Genomic DNA, 27,859 nt, shown 5'->3' on the forward strand with positions numbered 1-27,859 from the left:
CCTCCTAAACTGAACTGCCTGGTTTCTCCCGCCTCCAGAGCTGTGACCTCCTAGGTGGGCGGAGCCAACCGCCTGGCCCACCCCCTGGTGTGAATCATCAGCCTCTGGAGGAAGGCAACAAGGATTTGTAGTTTAGCTGTGATGTGCCTACCTGGAGTGTGGGGTGTGGTGGTGTGTGACCTGTGACCCCTGGCTTGCCCAGGGCGTCACATTCCCCCTTAGCAAAATGCAGACCGTCCGCAGGCTGCCGTCCTACACCGGTTTTATTTTTCTGAAAAAGATAACATTTGGAAAATCAACATATATACATTTTTAATCATAACTCTTCCCAAGACGGGAGGCACATTTCTTTTAACGTTACAAACGGTTTACGGTTACGGTTTCCGCTCTCTCCCACCCAAGCAACCTGGCCCTGATGCTGCCCCTAAAACCCAGGCAGCACCCCTTGACCCACAGTCCAGCACACGGTACCCGAGCGGGATCTGTCCTTCCCTCCAGAGGGTAGCCACTGGTTCCTTTGGTGGCTGGGCCCTAGCCTGCTCTGCTAAGGGCCCTCCCTCCAACCTGCCTCTCCGGAGGCGGCATTGCGGAAAACGGTAACGGTAAACAACATATTTACAAGCCACTTAACGTTTGTGGTGCCCTGCAAGTTCACGGGCTTGTCCATGGATAGTTCCCATGCTTAAACTTTAAACGGTCCCCACGGGGACAACGGTGCCGGCTCCAGCCGGTTCAATCACAAAAGCAAATCAGGTAAACTTCGGTAATTATCATTTTTCTTATCATTTTCAACTTTTCAACAAACAAAGTGGTGGTCCCAACGGGGACGGTGCAACGGGCATCCGCTGCCCTACTCCGGTCCTTCTGCTGCTTCATCCGAGGGAGGGGGTGCAGAGCTCACCCTGCTCTCATTGCTGCCCCTGAGCTTCACATCCAGGGCAAACGACCCCCTCTCTCCGCAGTTTCGGGTATACCGCACCATGTCTCCTGGCATGAGGTTACGGCCAGGATGCTCCTCGGGCAGGTGGGCATTCACATCCCGCCGGGCTACAAACACTTCGGCCTCCAGGCCCGGTTCATATATAAACCCGTAGCCCCGGCGGACATCAAACCGACTCACCTGCCCTTCATACAACGGGCCCCGGACACGGAAGGTCGCTTGCCGCAGATTTTCCTTCTCCCGAATGGCTCGGGCCACCAGCTCGGCCTTCCTTCTCTCCCTCTCCGCGATCTCCAGGCCCAGCTTGGTCGGCTCCCTATCCCAATATGGCGCTGCTGCCGGCGCCGGCGCACGGGTCGGGCCCCGCGGGACATCCAGAACGTTACCCACTGTCAGGAAGGTGGGCGGCGTATCCCGCGGTGTCATGGCCTTGGGCGCTGCCTTGCAGCAACAGCCCGGCGCCACCTCAGCCGAGGTGTGGGGGATGGGCATAGGGGCTTTCCGCTGCTGGGCCTTCGGCTCGGAACGGGCCATCAGCTCCGGCTCGGGAAACTGCTCGGGGACTGTCTCTGGCACAATTTTTGGGGCCTTCCATGGCAACACCCCCGGTTTGCTACGGGCTCCGGCTACAGGTCGGTCAGCTGGGGCGGACGTGCTGGGTATCGCTACCGGTTGCGGTGGTAGCGGGCCTAGTGGCGGGGTCACAGCCCCCGAGACGGGTGGCGAGGGAGGCAACGGGGGGAGAGGGCTTGGACCGGGTCCCTCAGCCGCAGCGACCGGTCCCTCCGGGACATAGGGGCGTGGGTCACTCACCCTCCCTTCCTCCGCTTCCTCCTCGCGTCTCCGCACGGTGGCTATAACGTCCGCCATGTCGGTCTCCCACTCCTCCAAGAGGAGTTGCATTTTGACCTGCAGCCTTAGATGGAGCTGCGCGGTCCGGATTTCCACCCACGCTGCGGTTCCCGGTGCGAGGGCCATGGTGTTTCGGGACAGCATCCACATGGTGTCTTTCTCTCTTTCTTCCAGGAACGGTATATTCGCAGGGTCCTGGCGTCCCTGCTTTTATAGCCGCAGCTACATGCGTCCAGCCGCCATCTCGTCCCCCTTAGCTCTTTCTGGCCCCTCCTCTCCCGGGGCGGGGTTTTGGCCTTCGCGCCTCTACTGCTCAAGAAGACGCTCAAGCGGGAACTTTTCGCGCCAAAGATAGCGGCTTCTGAAATTTTTCGGCCGGATACCTCCGGCGGTAACAAGGCGCACCTCTACCAGACGGCAGAGCGGTAAGATCCTGTTCGTGACGCCAAGTTGTCGCGGGCGGGGAGGAGAGTGTCAGCACACCGCGCTCACCCCCTTCTGCTCGGGTCCGGCGGCCGCTGCTCAGTGGTGGCTCGAGCCGTAGGCCGGATCCCGGGGGTTTCTCGAGCGGCACTCCTCGCCTGTGAGTGAAAGGGGTTTGTTGGGTGTGGGGATGATTATTGTCCGTGACGCCACCCACGGTTGTGGTGATTTCACCACCGCTGCTCTATACGGGGCTCCCGGGGATGGTGATGCGGAGCAGCCAGGTGTTGTGTTGCCCCTCCGTGGGTAGGGGTTGGTGATCCCGGGGCCCGGTGATGAGATGTGTGGTGCAGGGCCTGGTGGGCGCAGGGACGCGGGGGCAGCGCTGTGCCTTGCGGCACGGTGGTACTCACTCAGCCTGAGACGTGGACACAGTTTGTACGGTAAACCAAACGGCTGGTAGGACGGTCCCACAGACGGCTGCACCTGCACTCCCGGTAGGTGACGGTGATGTCCCTCTTCCTTGCACCTATGGTTGACTTGTGGTAGTGTCGCGGGCGGGGAGGAGGGTGTCAGCACACCGCGCTCACCCCTTCTGCTCGGGTCCGGCAGCTGCTCAGTGGTGGCTCGAGCGGTGGGCCGGATCCCGGGGTTTCTCGAGCGACACTCCTCGCCCGTGAGTGAAAGGGGGGTTTTGTGGTTGGGTGTGGGGATTGTTATAGTTCGTGACGCCACCCACGGTTGTGGTGATTTCACCACCGCTGCTCAATGTGGGGATACCGGGGATGGTGATGTGGAGCAGCCAGTTGTTGTGTTGCCCCTCCGTGGGTAGGGGTTGGTGATCCCGGGGGCCAGTGGGATGCAGGGGCGCAGGGGCAGCGCTGTGCCTTGCGGCACTGAGGTACTCACTCAGCCAGTAAACACGACACAGTTCTCGGTAAACAAACGGCTGGTTGGACGGGTCCCTCGGACGGTTCACGGTGCTGCGGTTCCCTGCGGTTAGCGGTGACGGTCTCTTCCCTGCACCTTTGAAATGTCTGTTTGGTAGCGGTGGATTCCCACCGGTTACCCGCTCCCCGACTGCAATCTGTGCCGGAGGAGCTCCACACTTTGCCCGCAGGCGCCGGCCCTGGGAAACTGGTGCCTTGGCGGTGGCGGTGTTTCCCCGTTGTGGTTGGACCTTTGCCGTCAATCAGGACTTGCTTGTTGGGGGGTCTACGTCCCCTTCACTAACGGATTTAGCAATTTACAGCGACTCCAAGCCTTGCTGGGATCCGAAAAGCCCCTGCTCTGGTGCTGACTACCCTTTGTATACTGCTCCAGACCCCCGGATACACACAGCCTCCGTGGTCATTCCAGCAACCTCCAGACAGTCCCACTGCAGATCTTCACCACTGTCTGCTGACCTTGCTGACTCCGTCTGGGCACACAGCCACAGACCAACTTCAGGCTTTCTGTCACTTTCACTGCTGTTTCTCTCTAGCTCCCTCCTGAGCTACACTCTGTTCACCTCCTACTCCTTTCTCCTCCCTGGCTGAACAACCTGGAACTTCCTGCCTCCAGAGCTGTAATCTCCTAGGTGGGCGGACACCAACCGCCTGGCTCCACCCCCTGGTGTGAATCATCAGCCTCTGGAGGAAGGCAACAAGGATTTGTGGGTTAGCTGGTGTACCTACAGGGAATGTGGGGTGCGTGTGTGTTGTTATCTGTGTCCCCTGGCTTGCCCAGGGCGACACAGTAGCGGTGGATTCCCTCCGGTTACCCGCTCCCCGACTACAATCTGGGCCGGAGGAGCTCTACACTTTGCCCGCAGGCGCTGGCCCTGAGAAACTGGTGCCGTGGCGGTGGCGGTGTCTCTCTGCTTCAGGTTGGGCTGTTGCCTTCAGTCGGGACTTGGTTGTTGGGGGATCTGCGTCCCCGTCACTGACGGATTCGGCAAATTTGGCGACTCCTAGCCTTGCCGGGGTCCGAGAGGCCCCTGCCCTGGTGCTGACTGTCCTTCGGAACACTGCTCCAGACCACCGGGCACACAGCCAACGGGGTCCTTCCAGGAACTTCCAAACGGTCCCACTCCAGACAGTCACCGCCGTCGCTGACCTTGCTGATCTGGCCCTACACAAAGCTGGACCCTTCAGGCTTTCTTTCTCTTCTGTCACTTCACTTGCTTTCCTCCCTTTTCCACTTTCCTTCCTTCACTTTCACTTTACTGTTTACTCTTGCCCTGCCTGGGCTCAACTCTCAACTCTAGCTCTTCCCTGAGCTATCTCCCTTCCACTTCTCCCTCCTAAACTGAACTGCCTGGTTTCTCCCGCCTCCAGAGCTGTGACCTCCTAGGTGGGTGGAGCCAACCGCCTGGCCCACCCCCTGGTGTGAATCATCAGCCTCTGGAGGAAGGCAACAAGGATTTGTAGTTTAGCTGTGATGTGCCTACCTGGAGTGTGGGGTGTGGTGGTGTGTGACCTGTGACCCCTGGCTTGCCCAGGGCGTCACAGAGACATGATGTTGCCTTCATCCAACGTTGGTGCTATTGATGTCTGAGAGAGCTGTACACACTCACTTGTTTCCCCTTCCAAACCAACTGACGACCTACCAAGAAAAGTGCCTGTTGCGGTTACAGTGGTGGAAGTTGTGCATGGAAAAACAGGTGTGAAAGCTGTCCCCACAGTCCTAGAAGATGAAGAGCGTGCGGATGCACTGGAAGGGGCAAGCGGTGGATGGTTCGCTACGCTAGGCCGCATTGCAGCACGGTGAGCTTCCCACCGGGAGATATGATATTTATTCATGTGACGATTCATGGAAGAAGTTGTCAAACTGCTGAGGTTTTGACCTCTACTAATAGAACGATGACAAATTTTACAGATCACATAATTTCGGCGATCTTTTGCTATGTCAAAAAAGGACCAGGCTAGGCAAGGCTTAGAGGGCATGCAACCTGTTGATCCACCCCGACTAGTGCTCAGAGGCAGAGTGGTGGCTGAGGATGCAGTTGTAGACGTGCTACCAGTACTCCGACTCTGTCCAGGAAGGCGCAAGGTAACTTCGTCATCAGTTGCATCCTCCTCCACCACCTCTGTTGACCTCCTCGAGTGCCTGACTGTGGGTTGACAGTAGGTGGGATCTAGAACTTCATCATCAATTGTTGTGTTTGCACTCCCCTGCCCCTCAGACCGAGCCTCTTCTTGCCCTGACCGAATATTTAAGTTGTCATCCCAATCGGGTATCTGCGTCTCATCTTCATCAGTATGTTCCTCATTGTCTATAACCACAGGTGTTACAGTTTGTGACAAAGGGTCAACATTATGCTCAGAAACTTGTTCCTCACGGCCTGAATCAGAGTCACAAAGGTTCTGGGCATCACTGCAGACCATTTCATGTTCTGTACTCACTGTAGCTTGGGAGCAGACCTCTGATTCCCAGGCTATAGTGTGACTGAACAGCTCTGCAGACTCAGCCATCTCACTTCCACCATACTGTGCAGGGCTGATGGAGACTTCAGAGCTGGGAGAAAGCAAGTTTGATTGGGATGACAACTCAGAGGACTGCTGTTTTTTGGATGCGGTACTTGAAGTGGCTGAGAGGGCACTTGTTGGACCACTTGAGATCTATTCAAGCATTTTCCTTTTTTGGCCATCATCTACCTTTGTTCCTGTTGTTCGTGTCCGTAAAAAAGGAAGCACATCGGATTGTCCACGGTAAGTAGTAGACATCTTACTTTTGCTGGTAGATGGTCTATCTTCAGCAGATGATAATGGAGCTTTGCCACCTTCCCCACGGACAAACCCTTTTTTTCCTTTTCCACCACGCCTCTTCCCCTTTCCACCAGCATCTGTCATTTTGCCACTCATGTTGATTGCGACAAGATTGTGCACTGAAAATGTGGTAGTAAAAATTGAGAGGTGGTGTAGATTGCAGCGGTGGCCTAGCTTTATTAACAGCAGAATAATAAAGAATAAATATCCCTGACAATGCAACTACGGCCCTTACACTGGCAGCATAAATTGCTAGTATAATGGCTTAGTAACAATGAGTTTGAGTGTGCAATGCAGGCAGATGTGCTGCAAATATCTGTGCACTAGTGGGACTATACAGAAGTCCAATAGCCACGTTTAGGATGCCACTAGGTACACTGAGTGTTTGCTAGTATAATGGCTTAGTTATAATGAGTTGGAGTGTGCAATGCAGGCAGACGTGCTGCAAATATCTTTGCACTAGTGGGACTAGACAAAAGTCCAAAAGCCACGTTTAGGATGCCACTAGGTACACAGAGTGTTTGCTAGTATAATGGCTTAGTTATAATGAGTTGGAGTGTGCAATGCAGGCAGACGTGCTGCAAATATCTTTGCACTAGTGGGACTAGACAAAAGTCCAATAGCCACGTTTAGGATGCCACTAGGTACACTGAGTGTTTGCTAGTATAATGGCTTAGTTATAATGAGTTGGAGTGTGCAATGCAGGCAGACGTGCTGCAAATATCTTTGCACTAGTGGGACTAGACAAAAGTCCAATAGCCACTTTTAGGATGCCACTAGGTACACTGAGTGTTTGCTAGTATAATGGCTTAGTTATAATGAGTTGGAGTGTGCAATGCAGGCAGACGTGCTGCAAATATCTTTGCACTAGTGGGACTAGACAAAAGTCCAATAGCCACGTTTAGGATGCCACTAGGTACACTGAGTGTATGCTAGTATAATGGCTTAGTTATGAGTTTGAGTGTGCAATGCAGGCAGACGGGCTGCAAATATCTTTGCACTAGTGGGACTAGACAAACGTCCAATAGCCACGTTTAGGATGCCACTAGGTACAATGAGTGTTTTCTAGTATAATGGCTTAGTTAGAATGAGTTGGAGTGTGCAGAGGACAGGATGGTACAGTGCCAGGGTTTTGGGGCTCTGGGTAGAGGAAAGGAAGCCTGCCTTTCTATTCCCTCCTAATGGGTAAATGCAGCGACGAAATGCCTGACCTTAGCTACACAGACGCTGTCTCTGTTTTCAGGACCTGTCACCTATGGCTCTGACCCTGCCGGTATGAGCCCTTAAAAGGACTGATAGAAAGTGCTATCCCTAAGCTGTCCAGCGCTGTGTATGGAGCGTATACAGCAGTATCGGCGATAGGACTCAGGACGGAGCTGCGCCAGTGATGTCTGACACCAAGGACGCAGAAGGCAGATAATGGCGTGATGGAGGAAAATGTCCGGTTTTATAATGCAGGGACATGTGACATGGACATCCTATCACACATGCCGTTGCTTCTCTGGCTAAAAGTCCACTTAGCTGTGTGTGTGTCTGGGATTGGCTGACATGCTGGCCCGCCCCACAAGACGCGCGCGCTTAGGGAAGGAAGACAAGGAAAAAAAAAAAAAAAAACAGCAGTGATCTGAAGGCGCTGTTCACGCACACTATACACTGAAATGTCATAATAGTGTGATTCACAGAGTGACTTACACTATTACAGCAGAAACCAAGCTATGATTTAGCTGTTTTTTGCTGCTAGAACCATTATCGAACGTTTCTAGAACTATCGAGCTTTTGCAAAAAGCTCGAGTTCTAGTTCGATCTAGAACAGGCCCCAAAATCACTCGAGCCTAGAACTGGAGAACCTCGAACCTAGAACCGCGCTCAACTCTAGTAGATGCTTTTTTTTTTTATTTGTATTGCAATGTTGTAGCGACCCAAAAAAAGGCAATTCTTGTATATATTTTTTTTTTCCTCATCACGCTGTTTAATCTTTGATTCATTTATTTGATTTTTTTTTTCTTTTATAGGTTCGATTTTCTGAAATCAGCAATACCAAATGTGTACTTTTTATTTTTAATTAGGCAAAAGGGGGTGATTTGAACTTGTAGGGTTTTTTTTTCATAACTGTTAAAAACTTTTTTTTCCACTCTTTATTGTATTTGTTTCCCTATGGGACTTGAAGCTGCGATCGTCCAATTACTTGTGATCCACAAAGCAGGGCATGAGCATCAGCACCCGCACCGCTCGGCACAGGAAAAATCACGATCTCCTATGAATGTCGCTCGCAGTCGGCGTTCACAGGAAGTTTATCATGACACCTCATCGGCGCCCCACAATCACATCATGGGCACACTGATGGTAGCAGGGAATGGTGCGCCACTCGTGCTGGCATGGGTTAAATTCTACTGTCAAAGATTGTCAGAAGGATTTAACTGGTTGTACACCCACGGTTGTTAGGCACATGATGGCTAATTAAATCAGCCATCACATGGCAAGAAAGATGCAGACTCTTTGTGCAAGCCCACATCAAAGGGAAGGACATGACCTTAGACAAACGATTATGTCAAAGTTCATGAAGGTGTTAAACCTCACCCTGTGTCAGCAGACCTCTATTGTAATTGGGGTCAGAGAAGAACAGAAGTCCAACTGTTCATACACCTGCCCATAGAAAGACATATTATGCCCTTCGTTGTACAAAAAAACTAAAATGACACCAAATCAGTGAGAACATGACAGTATGGTGCATCGTGTAGGTGCACATAATTAAATACCCTGCAGTAAGTAAATACATAATAGTAAGGGTATTGTCGCGGGTGGGGAGGGGACGCTGCGCTCACCCACTGCTCGGGTCTGGCTGCTGCTGCTGCTCGGTCGGTGGCTCAAGTGGTGGGCCGGATCCTGGGGACTCGAGCGGCGCTCCTCGCCCGTGAGTGAAAGGGTGGGGGGGGTTTGGTTTAGGGATATTGTCCGTGACGCCACCCACGGTTGTGGTGAGGTTGTGACACCACCGCTGCTCTGGACGGGGATCCCGGGAGCGGTGACAGGGAGCAGCTTGGATGTTGTTTCTCCCCTCTGTGGGTAGGTGGTTGGCTGATCCCGGGGCCCGGTGAGAGTTAAGGATGGCAGAAGGGTTACGGGGCCTGGTGAAGTGCAGGGTCGCGGGGGCAGTGCGGTGCCGCACGGCACGGTGGTACTCACTCAGCCAATGATGAATGCAAAGTCTCCGGTAAAACAAACGGCTGGATGGACGGGTCCCACAGACGGCTGCGGTAGTTCTCCCGGTAGGTTGGCGGTGACTACCTTTCCCTGCATCTGTGTTGTGTTTACGGTTCCAATGGCTTCCCACCAGTAACCCGCTCCCCAGCTTGGATGGATGCTGAGGAAGCCCCTTTTGCCCGTAGGCTCTGGCCCTGGGAACTGTAGCTTTGGCAGTGACTGCATTTCCCTTCACGGTTTGAGCTGTTGCCTTCAATCGGGTCTTGACTGCTGGGAAACCCCGGAGGTTCCCTTCGCTAACGGATTTGACCGGTTTTACGGCGACTCCTAGCCTGGTCGGGGTCCGTAGGCCCTGCCGAATGGTGCTGGTTTCTCTTCGCTCCCCGATCTGGTACTGGCGGGCCACCGCCCATCCCTGGTCCTTACGGTTCACTTCAATCAGCCTCTCCTGCAGACATTCACCACCGTCTGCCAACCTTGCTATATGTGCTCGGGCCACACACCCGGACACGGTCAGTCTCCTCCACTACCACTTCACTTCTCCACTCCTCAAACTAATCTGACCTGAACTCCCTTCCTTTCCCGCCTCCAGGACTGTGAACTCCTTGGTGGGCGGGGCCAACCGCCTGGCCCACCCCCTGGTGTGGACATCAGCCCCTGGAGGGAGGCAACAAGGATTTGTGTTTGACCAAGATGTGCCTAGCCGGGGTGTGGGGTGTGTTGTTGTAGTACTTGTGACGTCCTGACTTGTCCAGGGCGCCACAGTATGTTCACACAGTGAATGTTTTTTTACCACAAAGATGCAGTGTTTTTGTTCCAAAAATTACACCAAAAACGCACCGCAACAAAAACGCATCAAAAAACACAATGCCTTTTTGACGCGTTTTTGACACTTTTTACCACGTTTTGCCCAATGCATTCTTTAAATCAAATCTATTGACTGGAAGGGCTCAATAATTTTAAAAGAATTGACATGCTGCATGTTAAAAAACGCAGCCAAAAAAAGATGCCCAGTGTGGACAGCAAAATAAAAATCTCACAGACTTTGCTTGGAGAAGGAAATGCATGAATTTAGGTGCATCTTTGTGACCTCAAAAACGCAGCAAAAATGTGGCCTTGTGCACACACTGCGTTTTTTGCTGCAGAAAAGGTGCAGGTTTTGTTCAGAACTTTTCTGCAGTCCTTCCCCAGCAAAACATGAGAAATCCAAAATTTCTGCAGCAAAAAAGAAGCAGCATGTCACTTCTTTTCTGCAGGTACCTGCGGTTTTGCCATTGATAAATGTTAAAAAGCACAGGGACAAAATTGCGGAAAATCTGCACTAAAACTAAGGTAAAACCGTATGCGGATTTTGGGTGCGTTTTTTTTTTTTTGCCGCAGGTGCAAAATTCTGCCAGAGGGTGCGGATTTTGCTTAAGAAACTTCTCTACCCAGTGCGCACAGACATTAAAAGCCATTCAGAAGTAGTAGTAGTCTCAGTAGTAGTAGGCAAAGGTCTGACACTTCCACTGATCAGCTATTTTTGGCACTAGCAGCAGGCAGCCAGAAAATCTCAGTTCTGGAGCTGCTCCATGTTCTCATAGTGTCCGGCTGCAGACGGTCACTGCATTTGGTTGCACAAGCTGATCCTTAATATTATATTTTTTTTTTCCCTCCTTAATGTGAATGGAGGTATATGTACCTTTCCCTTTTGGACCCTGCAAACATCTTGGCAGTTCAGCTGTAAATCCTTATCTCCACACCCTGTGTCTATTTATACCTGTATTTCCCCTTGGTTTATTGACGGTGATAGAGTTTACTCCTATGCTGTCCAGATTGAAAGCAGTCTGTTTGAAATCTCTTGTTGAAACATGTTGTATATTGCTGTAAGGCTGTGTGTGTAACGGGGGCAGGGGGCGCCTCAGGGGGTGTAGTCGGGTCCCCTCGCCTTGTGGGCCGCAGGCTGACCCCCGGCCCGGCCGTCACTAGTAAGACAGGGGTGTTGTTTGTGGGGCAGAGTGTGGGTGGCAGGGATGCGTTCGTGCCGGTACCTGAGTTCTCCGTTACGCCGTTTTCCCTCGGCTCGCCAGCCCCTTCATCAGTTACAGAAAAGAGCCACTGACAGGCAGCTGGTAAACTAAGAAACATTTTATTGAACGAGGCTTCCATTTTCTGTTACACTTCTCAGCAGCAAGTTACTTCAGTACTTCACTTTAACGTTACAGATTACGTCCCTTCCTGACGGTTTCCCCTTTTTGCTGACGGTCACTCTCCTTCACCTGCAGGGGACACTTGTTAACCCCCTAGTAGCTGTACTCTGGACCCTGAATTACTGCAGGGCAGATCTAGCACACACTACCGGTTCCGGATGAGTTCCCACTCCTCTTTACACCTTTCAGCATCAAGTCACATCGGTTTACAGGTTACACTTCTTGCTGACGGTTTCCTCTTTCCCCGGTAACTTTCCCTCGCCTGCAGGGGACATGCGTTAACCCTCTAGTAGCTGCACACTGAACCCGGATCTATAGGGCAGATCTAGCACAGACTACCGGCTCTGGATAAGTTCTCACCTCTCCACTTCTTTGTCAGGGCACTAACCTTCGCCTGCAGGGGCCACTTGTTATCCCCCTGATAGCTGCACTCCACTCTAGTACACACCACCGGCTTTGGGACTAGTCTTGACTCTTCCACTTCTTCTGCCACTGCACCACTTCCACACTCTGCCCCGGCACCTCAGACTCCTCTCTTCAGTCACATCAGACTACTACACTGTCCTGCACACACTGCTCTGCATTCAGAGACCTCCCTTCCTTCCTTCCCCACCTAGGCTGCCCTCCCCTCCTTCCCTGCCACTGTTACCAGGGGAACCACTGCTCTACACTGGCACCTAGTGGGGAAACAGTTTATGACAGGTAACATTTTACCATCAACATTTACAATTTGCCACCATACTACTGTGGCGTCTTCAGGGGGGGAAAAACCGCTCCTTCACTACCAGGGGTCTGACTACCCCTTACATTCCTCCCATCTTTAACCTCAGCCTCCTGGCGAGGTTCGTACCTGCAAAACAATACATGTAGGAAAACACAATACTTAAAACACACAGACTGGCACACAAGTTTGGTGCCCGGAGTCCCTCCAGGGAAGCTCCTGGTCTTAGTCGCACATCTGCCCGGAGGCCCTCCTCAAGCGCTCCCGGTCTTAGCTGACCTTCTGCCCGGAGGCTATTTCCAAGCGCTCCCGGTCTTTGGGTGGGCAGAAAATAACAAGACAACAAGATTCCTTCTTAACAGTCACGGAAGGAGTCCACGCACAGCTCTGCATTAAGCTCCTCCCGGGTTCAGTACTTTTAACGTTACTGTAACTGGAAACATTCACCGGCTTTCAACAGTACTGGTTTTCAACGGCAAACAAATCACTCTCTTCCGGACGATTACCTCTGGTTCTGGGATATCTTGCCAGTACGGGGCCTTAACTCCTGAGGGGGGCAGAGGGCCTACCTTAACAGACGCGGGCGCCTCCGGAATCTGTACGGATGCTCCTGGTGGCCCGCTCCCCAGAGTCAGCCGGGACTTGTAGGTGGCCCAGACTTCCGTCGTCGTTTCCACGGTAACGGCATCCCATGAGGTAAAAAACGTGACCTTTGCTGGTTTCTCCGAGACTCCAGTCATGGCCGGTATCATGCTTGCCGGCAACGTGATGGTGGGTAACTCTCCCACCGAGCTCTCCATCGGACGTTCTCTTCTGCATCCTACGGGCACCAGCGCGCCCGCTACGGCTTGCTTGTCTGTCCTGGCCTCCATTCTGTTTAGCGCAGGTAACTGGAACTGTTGCTTCTGCTGCTGGGATTGCAATGGCGCCGGGGAGGGTGGAGGCGGTTCTTCTTTTCCCGCTTTAGCACACACTCCGCCCCCGGCTTCACCCACCAGGTCTGCATAGCGTTGATGACGCCTTTTCTTTCTTGCGGCGCCGCCCACGTCTCTAGACCTCTGCAGCTTCTTGGGGCAGGTACCTCCCCTCTTTGGGCGGTGCACTCTGGGCTTCTTCCTCCCAGGCCAGCCCAGTGTTTTTCGTTTGGCGCTAACTTTTCGCGCCTCTGCTGAGTCCATGAGGACGGCCGCCATCTTGCCGCCATCTTGTGGCCTGTTCAGTACATCAGGCACCACTTGGTCTCTGCTCGGGGTTTCTCTTCTGCGGGCTTGATCCTGCCGACTACGCCAAAATGTAACGGGGGCAGGGGGCGCCTCAGGGGGTGTAGTCGGGTCCCCTCGCCTTGTGGGCCGCAGGCTGACCCCCGGCCCGGCCGTCACTAGTAAGACAGGGGTGTTGTTTGTGGGGCAGAGTGTGGGTGGCAGGGATGCGTTCGTGCCGGTACCTGAGTTCTCCGTTACGCCGTTTTCCCTCGGCTCGCCAGCCCCTTCATCAGTTACAGAAAAGAGCCACTGACAGGCAGCTGGTAAACTAAGAAACATTTTATTGAACGAGGCTTCCATTTTCTGTTACACTTCTCAGCAGCAAGTTACTTCAGTACTTCACTTTAACGTTACAGATTACGTTCCTTCCTGACGGTTTCCCCTTTTTGCTGACGGTCACTCTCCTTCACCTGCAGGGGACACTTGTTAACCCCCTAGTAGCTGTACTCTGAACCCTGAATTACTGCAGGGCAGATCTAGCACACACTACCGGTTCCGGATGAGTTCCCACTCCTCTTTACACCTTTCAGCATCAAGTCACATCGGTTTACAGGTTACACTTCTTGCTGACGGTTTCCTCTTTCCCCGGTAACTTTCCCTCGCCTGCAGGGGACATGCGTTAACCCTCTAGTAGCTGCACACTGAACCCGGATCTATAGGGCAGATCTAGCACAGACTACCGGCTCTGGATAAGTTCTCACCTCTCCACTTCTTTGTCAGGGCACTAACCTTCGCCTGCAGGGGCCACTTGTTATCCCCCTGATAGCTGCACTCCACTCTAGTACACACCACCGGCTTTGGGACTAGTCTTGACTCTTCCACTTCTTCTGCCACTGCACCACTTCCACACTCTGCCCCGGCACCTCAGACTCCTCTCTTCAGTCACATCCGACTACTACACTGTCCTGCACACACTGCTCTGCATTCAGAGACCTCCCTTCCTTCCTTCCCCACCTAGGCTGCCCTCCCCTCCTTCCCTGCCACTATTACCAGGGGAACCACTGCTCTACACTGGCACCTAGTGGGGAAACAGTTTATGACAGGTAACATTTTACCATCAACATTTACAATTTGCCACCATACTACTGTGGCGTCTTCAGGGGGGGAAAAACCGCTCCTTCACTACCAGGGGTCTGACTACCCCTTACATTCCTCCCATCTTTAACCTCAGCCTCCTGGCGAGGTTCGTACCTGCAAAACAATACATGTAGGAAAACACAATACTTAAAACACACAGACTGGCACACAAGTTTGGTGCCCGGAGTCCCTCCAGGGAAGCTCCTGGTCTTAGTCGCACATCTGCCCGGAGGCCCTCCTCAGGCGCTCCCGGTCTTAGCTGACCTTCTGCCCGGAGGCTATTTCCAAGCGCTCCCGGTCTTTGGGTGGGCAGAAAATAACAAGACAACAAGATTCCTTCTTAACAGTCACGGAAGGAGTCCACGCACAGCTCTGCATTAAGCTCCTCCCGGGTTCAGTACTTTTAACGTTACTGTAACTGGAAACATTCACCGGCTTTCAACAGTACAGGTTTTCAACGGCAAACAAATCACTCTCTTCCGGACGATTACCTCTGGTTCTGGAATATCTTGCCAGTACGGGGCCTTAACTCCTGAGGGGGGCAGAGGGCCTACCTTAACAGACGCGGGCGCCTCCGGAATCTGTACGGATGCTCCTGGTGGCCCGCTCCCCAGAGTCAGCCGGGACTTGTAGGTGGCCCAGACTTCCGTCGTCGTTTCCACGGTAACGGCATCCCATGAGGTAAAAAACGTGACCTTTGCTGGTTTCTCCGAGACTCCAGTCACGGCCGGTATCATGCTTGCCGGCAACGTGATGGTGGGTAACTCTCCCACCGAGCTCTCCATCGGACGTTCTCTTCTGCATCCTACGGGCACCAGCGCGCCCGCTACGGCTTGCTTGTCTGTCCTGGCCTCCATTCTGTTTAGCGCAGGTAACTGGAACTGTTGCTTCTGCTGCTGGGATTGCAATGGCGCCGGGGAGGGTGGAGGCGGTTCTCACCTCTCCACTTCTTTGTCAGGGCACTAACCTTCGCCTGCAGGGGCCACTTGTTATCCCCCTGATAGCTGCACTCCACTCTAGTACACACCACCGGCTTTGGGACTAGTCTTGACTCTTCCACTTCTTCTGCCACTGCACCACTTCCACACTCTGCCCCGGCACCTCAGACTCCTCTCTTCAGTCACATCCGACTACTACACTGTCCTGCACACACTGCTCTGCATTCAGAGACCTCCCTTCCTTCCTTCCCCACCTAGGCTGCCCTCCCCTCCTTCCCTGCCACTGTTACCAGGGGAACCACTGCTCTACACTGGCACCTAGTGGGGAAACAGTTTATGACAGGTAACATTTTACCATCAACATTTACAATTTGCCACCATACTACTGTGGCGTCTTCAGGGGGGGAAAAACCGCTCCTTCACTACCAGGGGTCTGACTACCCCTTACATGTGCACATGTTGCGTTTTTTACCGCGGAAACGCTGCATTAGATCCGCAGCGTTTCAGTGGCAAATTGCATGCGTTCAGCTTTCCCAGCAAAGTGTATGAGAAAGCCGAAAAATCAGTGCACACGCTGCATTTCTAAATGCAGCGTTTTGGATGCCAAAAATCGGTGCGGAAAGAAAAGCAGCATGTCACTTCTTTTGTGCGGTGTGGCTGCGTTCTCTCCCCCATTGAATCAATGATCTGGGTCAAAACGCAGCTACACCGCACTGAGCTGCTTTTTTGTTGCGGTCCGCGGGCTTTGTCGGCATGCCAGAACGCAGGCATTTACCTGGAAGTGAGGTCAAGAGGTTTCCTGTTGACCTCACTTCCTGGCAAAGTCCTGGAAAGCCCCCGGTGTCGCCAAAGTGCCCACTCCGACCCCCGACCCCGCACCCGAAAATCCAACATGGCCGCGCGCACAGTAGCGCACCGGCCGCCCTACTCCTATGATTTCTGTCGCATGTGCCTTGAGACATGCGACAGAAAAATGCCCCCCAGACCCTGCCAGGTCACCCCCTATTCCCCCCGGTATTCCCCCTTACCTGTCCGGTCGCAGCGCTGATCCCCCGCGGCCCCCTCCTCCTTCACAGCAGACGCCAGTCAGTGCGGTCACATGAGCAGAGCAGCTGACAGCCAGCACTGTGTTCAGAGAGCTGTGCTGGCTGCTCACATTCTGCAGCTGTGACCCGGGGAGAGTGGGTGCAGATTTTTGGCACCCACTCTCCTCAAATGGAGGGTCTGCCCTCCTAGAAAATGGGGGATACGTTCCCTGAACGTGCCCCCATATTCTAGAAGGTCCAGAGCCGACGTGGGACGTCCAAATGGATTTCTGCTGACCCATTTTTTTCAAATTTTTTTATTAAATTGGTGAACGAGGAATGATTTGGGGAGTGTTTTTTCTAATAAAAATTTTCTTGTCATTTTTTTGCTTTTGTTTACTGTCAATTAGTTATGTCTGGTATCTGATAGACGCCGTGACATCACTAATTGCTGGGCTTGATGCCAGGTGACATTACACATCTGGTATCAACCCCATTTATTACCCCGTTTGCCAACGCACCAGGGCGCGGGATGAGTTGGGGCGAAGCGCCAGGATTGGCGCATCTAATGGATGCGCCACTTCTGGGGCGGCTGTGGCCTGCTATTTTTAGGCTGGGAAGAGTCCAATAACCATGGCTCTTCCCACCCTGAGAATACCAGACCCCAGCTGTCAGCTTCACCTTGGCTGGTGATCTAATTTGGGGGGACCCCACTTTTTTTTTTTTTAATTCTTTGTTTATAAATAAAAAAAAAAACCTGGGGAGCCCTCCAAATTGATCACCAGCCAAGATGAAGCTGCCAGCTGTGGTTTGCAGGCTACAGCTGTCTGATTTACCCTGACTGGCTATCAAAAATAGGGGGGACCCCACGCCATTTTTTTCATTTTTTTTTTTGGATAAATACTAAGCTGGGCACCCTTTAGTGCCACATGAAAGGTACTAAAGGTGCCAGCTTAGAATATGCAGGCGGGGGTGGGATGTTATATATATTTGACATCTATTCATCCATTGACGCTTTTTTGGCTGTGTGCCCACAATCAGGTTTTGCAGTGGTTTGGGCGCTGAGTGTTTTCCCTGCGTCCATAACGCTGCGTTGTGCAGTAGAAGCACAGTGGAAGGATTTTTGGAGATCCCATGCCCACTGTGCTTCTTTTCTCCGCAGCATAAACTGACCTGTGGCGTGGCTTCCTGAGCCTCAGCATGTCAATTTATGCTGTGGAGACCAGAGTGCTCTCTGCAGGTAAAATAGAGCTAAAGTCCACAGCAGCCTGAACCCAAATCGTGGGCATGGCCAGCTTCGTTCTCCTGTGGACAACACTCACATCTCTGCAGGAAGGCAGGCACTGTGTACTAGACGCCGTGTCGCTGGATCACGTCCACATAGCCTAACAGTGAAAATATTGTTGCTACAGCAACATTTTGGGTGAAGTAGCTGGGGATTCAAAATGCTTAATATACTCCTGAATAAAATCCTTGAGGGGTGCAGATTCCAAAATGGGGTCACTTGTGGGGGTTTTCTGACGTAAGCCCCAAGGGGCCCTGCTAATGTGACATGGTGCGCGAAGTTTATTTCAACTTTTCCAAAATTCAAATGGTGCTCCTTCCATTCCAAGGTCTGTGTTCAACCAACTTTATTAACACTGACAAGTCTTAAAAAATGCACCTAAAAATCGCATGGAAAACGCATGAAAAACGCATGAAAAACGCATTGTTTACAATTCTCCCCTCTGCCAGAGGGTGCGTTTTTTTCCGCGCTGAAAAAAAAGCAACGTGTGCACATAGCTTTAGGCTACATGTGCATGCTGCAGTTTTGTTGTCACAAGAAAACGGCACCTTGTCCCAGAAATGTAAAAAAACAAACAAACAAAAAAAAAACCACTTGTACAATGCTGCTTTTTTATGCATTTTTTTCAGTAGAAGCAAGTCAAAAATGCAAGTGGATAGAACATGTTGCAGTTTTTTTTGTCAGAAGTTTGTGAAAAACTGTAACGTGTGCATTGCAAATCTGAACTCTCATAGACTTTGCTGTGAAGTCAAAAGTGAGAACTTTCTGACAACAAAACTGCACCAAAAAAAGTGACAAATTGCACCATGCGTGTGTAGCCTTATTTTCCAAAAGTCATGTTGCAGATAAGTTGTGCATTTGCATACCTGTTTTCCCTTTGTGTTCTTCACTTCTTGGTGGGGTTGACTAGTGCTCATCCCATCTAGTCACTACCTGGGACATATTGCAGAGTCAGCTAGGGCATAGGTATTGTGATCGGCGTATAGGTTCTGCACCTATTTAGGGATGTCATGGAGGCCAGTGGTAGGTTTTACCAGGGGTCACCATCTATCTCTTTCCTAGAGACAGGGTTTCCCTTTTCCCTACTGCAATTATCCGCTTATGCAATTTATATGATATTCTCTCATACCAAGCGTGACACCCATTCAAATCAAAGAAGGTGAATGTGCAGGCCACTATCCGAAAATGAGGCAGCTCCTAAACTAGCAGCTCCTAAACTAAACTCATCTGCTGTCATCGAGAACATCTGATCGGTGGAGGTACTGGGTGTCAGACATTGATCATCTATCCTAAAGATATGCTATCTGTCATGATCCAGGCCGGCTTTTCCTGCTGTGTTTTCTACCAGCTCTGGCCTGGTCATGTCAGGGGTTAACTTCCCCTGCCTTGTTCACGATCCCAGGATGCTATATCTGGGTGTTGCACCTATGGTTCAGCACCAGTAATATTTCTGCCTCGCAGTGTGTATACTGGCTCTGGTGAGTGTTCCCGATCTGTCCTGCCTACCTGCTACTGTGTCCTGACCTGTACGCTCCCCCGTTCTTCTGCCAATCTTGGTCTCTCACTACCCATTCCTGTGTACTGTCTTCCCCTGGCCTAACCTTTTTGTCCTCCTCCCTTATCTGTGTTTCAACTTCCCGGCCACTGACCTGTATCCTCGCTCCTGACTTCGGCATTCGTCTCTCCCCTTTGGTTTGTACGTTACTCTTTGGCTTCTAATTCTTTGCAAGCTCCTGACCACGATTTGTCTCTCCCTCTGTTTCTGTCTTAGACCTCTTTCTGCTGACTCGGATTACTGACTACTCTGTTGACCCCTAGTGGTTGCTTGCTAAACTGCACTCTGAAGCTACATTACCTGTGGCTTCAGTAACTCAGAAGTGCAGTGTGACTCTATCAAGGTAACATTAGTGGACAACCTTTTTAACTTTTGCTCATACAAGGCTGTTTCCAGTTGGGAATGCTCTCTGATGCCCATTTGTTGTAAGTGCATCAAGACAGAAGACGTCCCGATAAAGTACATTTTCAGATATCACCAGATGTAAGAAACTTTAGTCTGAAAGCAAGAAAAGGAATGAATTCTAACTACAATCAAACTACCCAGAACATCAAAAACTTTACATAAAATATATTACATTGTACATTTTATATAATTTTTTGCTATATTTATCAATATTTACTTTTTTCCACCCTCAGGGAACTGCTGTCCTCCCCGTGCTGCACTCTATACACAAAGATAAAGCTTACTTTAAGAAAGCAGATGAGTTTTACCCAGAACATTTTCTTGACTCAGAAGGAAATTTCAAAAAGAACGAGGCCTTCATACCATTCTCAATAGGTAACGTCAATGGCAATTACTAATATTCTAAAAGTCTAGGACAGGACATTACTGACACAATAGATGCTACTACTAGCAGATAATTGATATTGGAGACTTATCTATTAGTCAGAATGGATAGCGACTGCAAAGGACATTTTTAGGACCATAACGAATGACCATCAGCTGGTTTGATTATATATATATATATGGAAAAAAAATAGAAAACAGGGTTGGATGGATAGAGGGATGGATGGATGGATGGATGGCTAGAGGGAGGGATGGATGGTTGGATGGATAGAGGGATGGATGGATGAATGGATGGATGGATGGCTAGAGGGGAGGGATGGATGGTTGGATGGATGGATGGATAGAGGGAGGGATGGATAGATGGATGGATGGATGGATGGATAGAGGGAGGGATGGATGGATGGATAGATGGATGGATGGCTAGAGGGAGGGATGGATGGATGGATGGATGGATAGAGGGATGGATGGATGGATGGATAGAGGGATGGATGGATGAATTAATGGATGGATGGCTAGAGGGGAGGGATGGATGGTTGGATGGATGGATGAATGGATGGATGGATAGAGGGAGGGATGGATGGATGGATGGATGGATAGAGGGAGGGATGGATGGATGGATGGATGGATGGATGGCTAGAGGGAGGGATGGATGGATGGATAGAGGGATGGATGGATGGATAGAGGGATGGATGGATGGATGAATGGATGGATGGATGGCTAGATGGGAGGGATGGATGGTTGGATGGATGGATGAATGGATGGATGGATAGAGGGAGGGATGGATAGATGGATGGATGGATGGATGGATAGAGGGAGGGATGGATGGATGGATGGATGGATGGATGGCTAGAGGGAGGGATGGATGGATGGCTAGAGGGATGGATGGATGGATAGAGGGATGGATGGATGGATAGAGGGATGGATGGATGAATTAATGGATGGATAAAGGGAGGGATGGATGGATGAATGGATGGATAGAGGGAGGGATAGAGGGATGGATGGATGGATGGATAGAAAAAAGGATGGATAGAGGGATGAATGGATGGAGGGATGGATAGATGGAGGGATAGAGGGATAGACAGAGGTATAGATAAATAGATCCAATATTTATTAGTCTCACTACCCAAAAAGGAGCCCATTCATATCTTAATCAACCCAAAATGATGCAGGAATTTGTTTATTTTTTCATTTTTTATTTCCAGAAATTTTCACACTTTTTTAAAACTTGAGTAGCAAAATAAAAAACGTTCAGTATCATTGTAATAGTCCTGACCTAGGAATTCATGGTGACAAGTTTCATTTTTGCTAAATAGTAAATATCCAATAACACAAAACCCACAAAAACACGATCTCATATGAAATAGTTATATTGAGGGAAAAATCTAAAAGTTCAGGATCTTTCAAAAACAAGAAGAAAAATATAAGCTCAAAAGCCAGAAAGTGACCCTGTCGTACAGCGGTTAAACACTGTTATTTTCTAATGATAGCTTCCCTTTTAAAGATTATTTTGTTTTCGACTGATTGTTTTGGGGGTTTTTTTGTTTTTTTTTCTTTTTAAATGTTTGCCTGTGTGAGCAGAGGTAGGAGTTTTCATGAATTGCAAGTTTTCAAAAAAATGTCACAAGATTTTTGTGCACATGGACTCTGATTTCCACCATGGAGGGATTTTATGGATTTTTTTTTATGTAAATTTTGAATATTAGTGAATTTCTTGCTCCTAAAAAGGCGCAAAAATTGTAAACTACAAAAAAGCGCTTTTTAGATATTCTCTCATTGTGCAATTTTGAAGAATTTGGTACAAAAAATGTAAATTATTGCCACTAATAAAAGTGACTTTGAAAAAAAAATGCGAATGATGAATTGGGCTCCTATGTGGGACTGACATTTATAGATTTTTCATTAGGACCCTGTATATTCGGGGTCAGCAATGTTACTTTACTGTAGTTGGTGCCTAGTGGTAATTCTGTTGGTTCCAAAGCGCTGAAGTTTCTTAAATCTCAATTTTACCACGCAGGAGTAATACTTACTAGAATTTTATATTCTATGTTTATTAATAGCATGTTATGTTTTTTTCATGATTGCTCTTTAGGTAGAAGAAGTTGTGCCGGCGAGACTTTGGCTAAAATGGAAATTTTCCTGTTTTTCACATCACTGATGCAACATTTCACATTCAAAGCCCCACCAGGCGCTGAACTGGACCTTACTCCTGCATTGGGGTCTACAAATCCTCCCAAACCTTTTGAAATCTGCGCAATACCGCGCAACTAAGACAGACTTGGCGGCCATCAATTGTTTTATGTGAAATAGTGTATTATGTTGATGGGTCACATGGAAGGAAAAAAAATGAAATGACTGTATGAGAAAGCTGGGCACATACCTGAACTGGTTTGGCCTTCTTTTCCCTTCTTGGCCCATGTGACTGATACCACGAGTGTGACATGATCCATTTATTCCAGCAGTTATGTTCTGATTTATTAAAGGCATGGTGAAATCGATAAAATAATTTTAAAAAAAACCCACAGTTTTAAGACTTTTGGAACTTGAAGAACCTCCTCCACCATTGCCAGTAATGTATGTTCCCCATTATGATTGTCTTGTTGTTTTTTTATTATTGTGTATACAACATTTTAAATTAAAGCACTGAGTCTTTTTGAATATTCTAGCAATATACAACAAGTCACAAATTCTTTGAGTAGGAGGCATACCAAATTCCCACATTACTGCTTGGAGCCCACAGTCCCCTTTTTTGCATCGACACAGCTTCTAGCTTCCCAGGTGTAGAAGAAAGTTCACAAAACAGATTACATGGGATAACAAGCTCTTTACTTCTTGGAACATGAGGTAAAAATATTCACAGTCATACAGCATTACATCAGGAAGAGAAAGTGAACCCAAGAAGAAAACAAGAGAATTTTTACAATACAGTGAGTAAGGAAACGTCACACAACATCGTCATCTACTGTTAGATCAGCATAAAGTCCTCCTTCACATATACAAAGAAGTCCTCATCTGTTGCCTATACCAATACTCCCTACCTTCTGCTCCAGGTTTAACCTTCCTTGCTAATCGCCTTCACCTTTCATGACCAGTTTTTAGACAAGGTGGGGTCTGGCCAAAAATTTAAAGAGGGCCCCAAAATGGTCACACATTGTACCATCACAATCAAACATTAAGGTTACATTAACATGCGCTTTTAGTTTAGGCTGGTAAACATCCGTGATTGACAATATTGAAGTCGTTTGGTGCTTGTTTCCTGACCTATTTATATAGGTTGGCAAAGAATGGTGGTCACAGAATGATGCCTAATAGAACAAGATGTTGCCTTCAGTATCATGCTATCAATAGCAGGGGTGTACATACATGGGGCCCCAGAGTTTAAGTTCTAATTGGGCTCCCCCCTCTCCCTCAAAAAAAACCCAAAACAAAACACAGTATAATCCCTGACTGTGACCCCCACACAGCCCTCCACGTAGTAACAGCCTACATACAGTATAATGGCCTCAACATCTCTCCACACTGTGCATAAAGGCTTTCCCTAGCCCTCCAAACAGTATAATTGCCCCAACACAGCCCTCCACGCAGTATTATAAACCACACACAATCCTTTACACTGTATACTGTATATGTTTGCATATAGTACAATGGCCCTCAAATAGCCCTCCATCTATATATATAATTGCCTTATTCTGTCTGTCTGTCTGTCTATCTGTCTGTCTATCTGTCTGTCTGTCTGTCTGTCATGTTCCGAAATTGTGTCCTTACGGTGACACAAAGCTGATTGGCCGCTGGGCTCGCCATGGCCCCGCCCCCCCACACGGATTGGCCTCTCGCCCCGGCTCTCTGCAGGCCCCGCCCCCCTCACGCAATGCACGCTCGCTGTGGCCCAACTGACACGGGGCTCCGATTCCCAGGTGAGTACACACACACATCAGATCACACTCACTCTCACACACACCTCACACATCACATCCACACATCACATCCACACATCACATCCACACATCACAACATGCTGGGATATCGCTTGCTTCTACACCGGCTCCGTCAGGATCCCGGCAGCGCCACACATAACCTTGCGATGCTGGGATCTTAACGGAGGCCGTGAAAGCTGGTAACCATTATACACATCGGGTAACTAAGGTCCCTTAGTTACCCGATGTGTATCATAGTTACCAGTGTACACCGGCTCACACTCACTCTCATACACACCTCACACATACATCACATCGCATCCACACATCAAGGTCCTGCAGCTGCGGAAAATACATAACATAACAGCACACACATAACAGCACACACATAACAGCACACACACACACACACATACACACACACACAAATCAGATCACACTCACACATACCTCACACATCACATCGCATCCAAATACTCACAACATCCTGGGATATCGCTTGCTTCTCGGCGGCGATATTGTGCTGTGAGCTTCCAGGACCTGACGGAGGATCACATGGCCAGAAGCATGTGATATCCCCGGATGTTGTGAGTATCAGCGCGTATGTGCAATATCGTCAGTGTCTGTGTGTGTGAGTGTATGCGATCGGGTGTGTGTGAGTGGATGCGATCGGGTGTGTGTGAGTGGATGCGATCGGGTGTGTGTGAGTGGATGCGATCGGGTGTGTGTGAGTGGATGCGATCGGGTGTGTGGGTGAGTGGATGCGATCGGTTGTGTGGGTGAGTGGATGCGATCGGTTGTGTGGGTGAGTGGATGCGATCGGGTGTGGGTGAGTGTCAGCAGAGGAGCACGGCGTGCTGGAGGAGGCTGGGAGCAGAGAGGCTGATCTTGGGGAAGGCTGGGAGGGGGAGGCTGATGCTGAGGGAGGCTGGAAGGAGAGAGGCTGAGCAAACGTGCTCCATCCGCCATACTGCGCACTCCCCATCGTGCTGCATCCCCCATGCTGCGCACTCCCAAACGTGGTCCATCCGCCATGCTGCGCACTCCCAAACGTGGTCCATCCGCCATGCTGCACACTCCCAAACGTGGTCCATCCGCCATGCTGCGCACTCCCAAACGTGCTCCATCCGCCATACTGCGCACTCCCAAACGTGCTCCATCCGCCATACTGCGCACTCCCCATCGTGCACCATCCGGCATGCTGCGCACTCCCAAGCGGATGGAGCATGATGGGGGGTGCGCAGCATGGCGGATGGAGCACGTTTGGGAATGCGCAGCATGGCGGATGGAGCACGTTTGGGAGTGCGCAGCATGACGGATGGAGCACGTTTGGGAGTGCGCAGCATGACGGATGGAGCACGTTTGGGAGTGCGCAGTATGGCAGATGGAGCACGTTTGGGAGTGCGCAGTATGGCGGATGGAGCACGTTTCGGAGTGCGCAGCATGGCGGATGGAGCACGTTTGGGAGCGCGCAGCATGGCGGATGGACCACGTTTGGGAGCGCGCAGCATGGCGGATGGAGCACGTTTGGGAGTGCGCAGCATGGCGGATGGAGCACGTTTGGGAGTGCGCAGCATGGCGGATGGAGCACGTTTGGGAGTGCGCAGCATGGCGGATGGAGCACGTTTGGGAGTGCGCAGCATGCCGGATGGTGCACGATGGGGAGTGCGCAGTATGGCGGATGGAGCACGTTTGGGAGTGCGCAGCATGGCGGATGGAGCACGTTTGGGAGTGCGCAGCATGGCGGATGGACCACGTTTGGGAGTGCGCAGCATGGCGGATGGAGCACGTTTGGGAGTGCGCAGCATGGCGGATGGAGCACGTTTGGGAGTGCGCAGCATGGCGGGTGGAGCACGTTTGGGAGTGCGGAGCATGGCGGATGGAGCATGATAGGGGGTGCGCAGCATGGCGGATGGAGCACGTTTGGGAGTGCGCAGCATGGCGGATGGAGCACGTTTGGGAGTGTGCAGCATGGCGGATAGAGCACGATGGGGAGTGCGCAGCATGGCGGATGGAGCACGTTTGGGAGTGCGCAGCATGGGGGATGCAGCACGATGGGGAGTGCGCAGTATGGCGGATGGAGCACGTTTGGGAGTGCGCAGCATGGCGGATGGACCACGTTTGGGAGTGCGCAGCATGGCGGATGGAGCACGTTTGGGAGTGCGCAGCATGGGGGATGCAGCGCGATGGGGGGTGCGCAGCATGGGGGATGGAGCACGATGGGAGGTGCACACCTCCCCCCAACACACACACACACGCGCACTGCACAACACACACACACTAGGAATCACAAACAACGCCCTACACAGACACCCACACACACAGACAACGCTGCACACACAAATATACGCACATACTGCACAACACACACATTGCTCAAAACATACCTCCCCCCAAAACACACCACACACACACAAACCGCACAACACACACACACACACACAACGCTACAGACACACAGCGCTCCACAAACAACGCAACACACACAACACACATACAACACCGCTCTCACCCCCCGCGACACTCAGAATATGTACAGCGCCCTACACAAACACTTGGTAACTACACACAACAACATCTATATATATATATATATAACAAAAATCATACATGAACTACACAATACGTAAATTCTAGAATACCCGATGCGTAGAATCGGGCCACCTTCTAGTAATGTATAAATGCTCCCTCATAGCCCTCAAAATATTATGATTCTCACATAACCTTCCATATAGTATAATGCACCCCCCCATAGTCCTACATATGATATATAGGGCCCCACATAGTCCTTCATAAACCGTGTGGAGAATTACTAGGCAATTTGTATTTTAGAGGATTTTTTGTATTATTGATCAACAACTATGTTCTCAATAAAGCGAAAAGACTCAAATATCAAAGCTTAATATTTTTGGAAGTTGGAGTGGTTTTTTTTTTAGATTTGGCTATCTTAGGAGGATATCTGTTTTTGCAGGTAACTATTACTGTGCAGAATTATTAGGCAACTTAATAAAAACCAAATATATTCCCATCTCACTTGTTTATTTTCACCAGGTAAACCAATATAACTGCACAAAATTTAGAAATAAACATTTCTGACATGAAAAACAAAACCCCAAAAAATTAGTGACCAATATTGTGCCGCCCCCATGCCAGCAGCCGGCGCTGCTCGATTCCGGGCCTTCAGGGGTGGTGGTTCGAGCCCAGGGGTCTCGCGGACACGACGAATAAAATGGGGGGATGTAGATGTACGGGCTAGGCCATAATAAGTTCGTGATGCCACCCACGGTGTGTGGTGAGGTGGGACACCACCGCTGCTGTTACGGGGAACCCGGGGAGATGTTGTGCAGCAAGTTGCTAACCCCTCCGTAGGCAGGGATGGTGGCCCCTGGACCTGGTTGGCGTGTGCAGGGGATGGCGATCGCAGGGGGTGCTGGTGTACTCACTTTTAGTAAAACACACAAGTCTCTGGTAAACCAAGGTGGTGGTAGCCGGTGCCGCGGCCGGTTGCGTTCGGGATCCCCCACTCGGCTGGTGGTCTCTATCCTTTTCCTGCACTGTTAAGTAGAAAAGACTTCCCAGTTTGAAACGTAGGAGTCCGCTCCCGGCTGGATGTCGCCTAAGGAGCCGTGCCCGCAGACGCTGGCCTGTGGGATCTATGGGCCTTGGCTGTGACCTCTTATCCCTAATCGGTGGGCTGTTGTCTTCTATGAGGGACTTTAGGTGGGACAGGACCTCTAGTCCTGGCCTCAATCGGTTAATTAACCAGTTCCACTTGTTTCTGGCTCCTGGCTTCAGGGTCTGAGTACCCCCCTTTGTGCTACGGTTTCCGGATTGGTTCCCCGTGTTGGTACCGGTAGGCTACAACCCTGGCCTGATCCACCTGGGTTCCACTGAGCCGTCTTCCTGTCTCCTGCTGACGGAAACCACCGTCTGCCTCCTAGC

General features: G+C 50.6%; 1 protein-coding gene across 1 annotated transcript in view; it reads left to right on the forward strand.

Moving 5' to 3' along the window:
- Positions 1-24,151, forward strand: part of LOC142297013 (cytochrome P450 2K4-like) — a 57,234-nt gene extending 33,083 nt beyond the window's left edge. The window contains exons 9-10 of the mRNA XM_075341221.1: positions 19,856-19,997; positions 22,096-24,151. Of these exons, the coding sequence (XP_075197336.1) occupies positions 19,856-19,997; positions 22,096-22,274 (321 nt within the window). The 3' untranslated portion in view covers positions 22,275-24,151. The remainder of the gene's footprint in view (positions 1-19,855; positions 19,998-22,095) is intronic.
- The last annotated feature ends 3,708 nt before the right edge of the window (positions 24,152-27,859 follow it).

Source organism: Anomaloglossus baeobatrachus, chromosome 3, assembly GCF_048569485.1.
Source record: "Anomaloglossus baeobatrachus isolate aAnoBae1 chromosome 3, aAnoBae1.hap1, whole genome shotgun sequence".
In the NCBI taxonomy this organism is placed as follows: Eukaryota; Metazoa; Chordata; class Amphibia; order Anura; family Aromobatidae; genus Anomaloglossus; species Anomaloglossus baeobatrachus.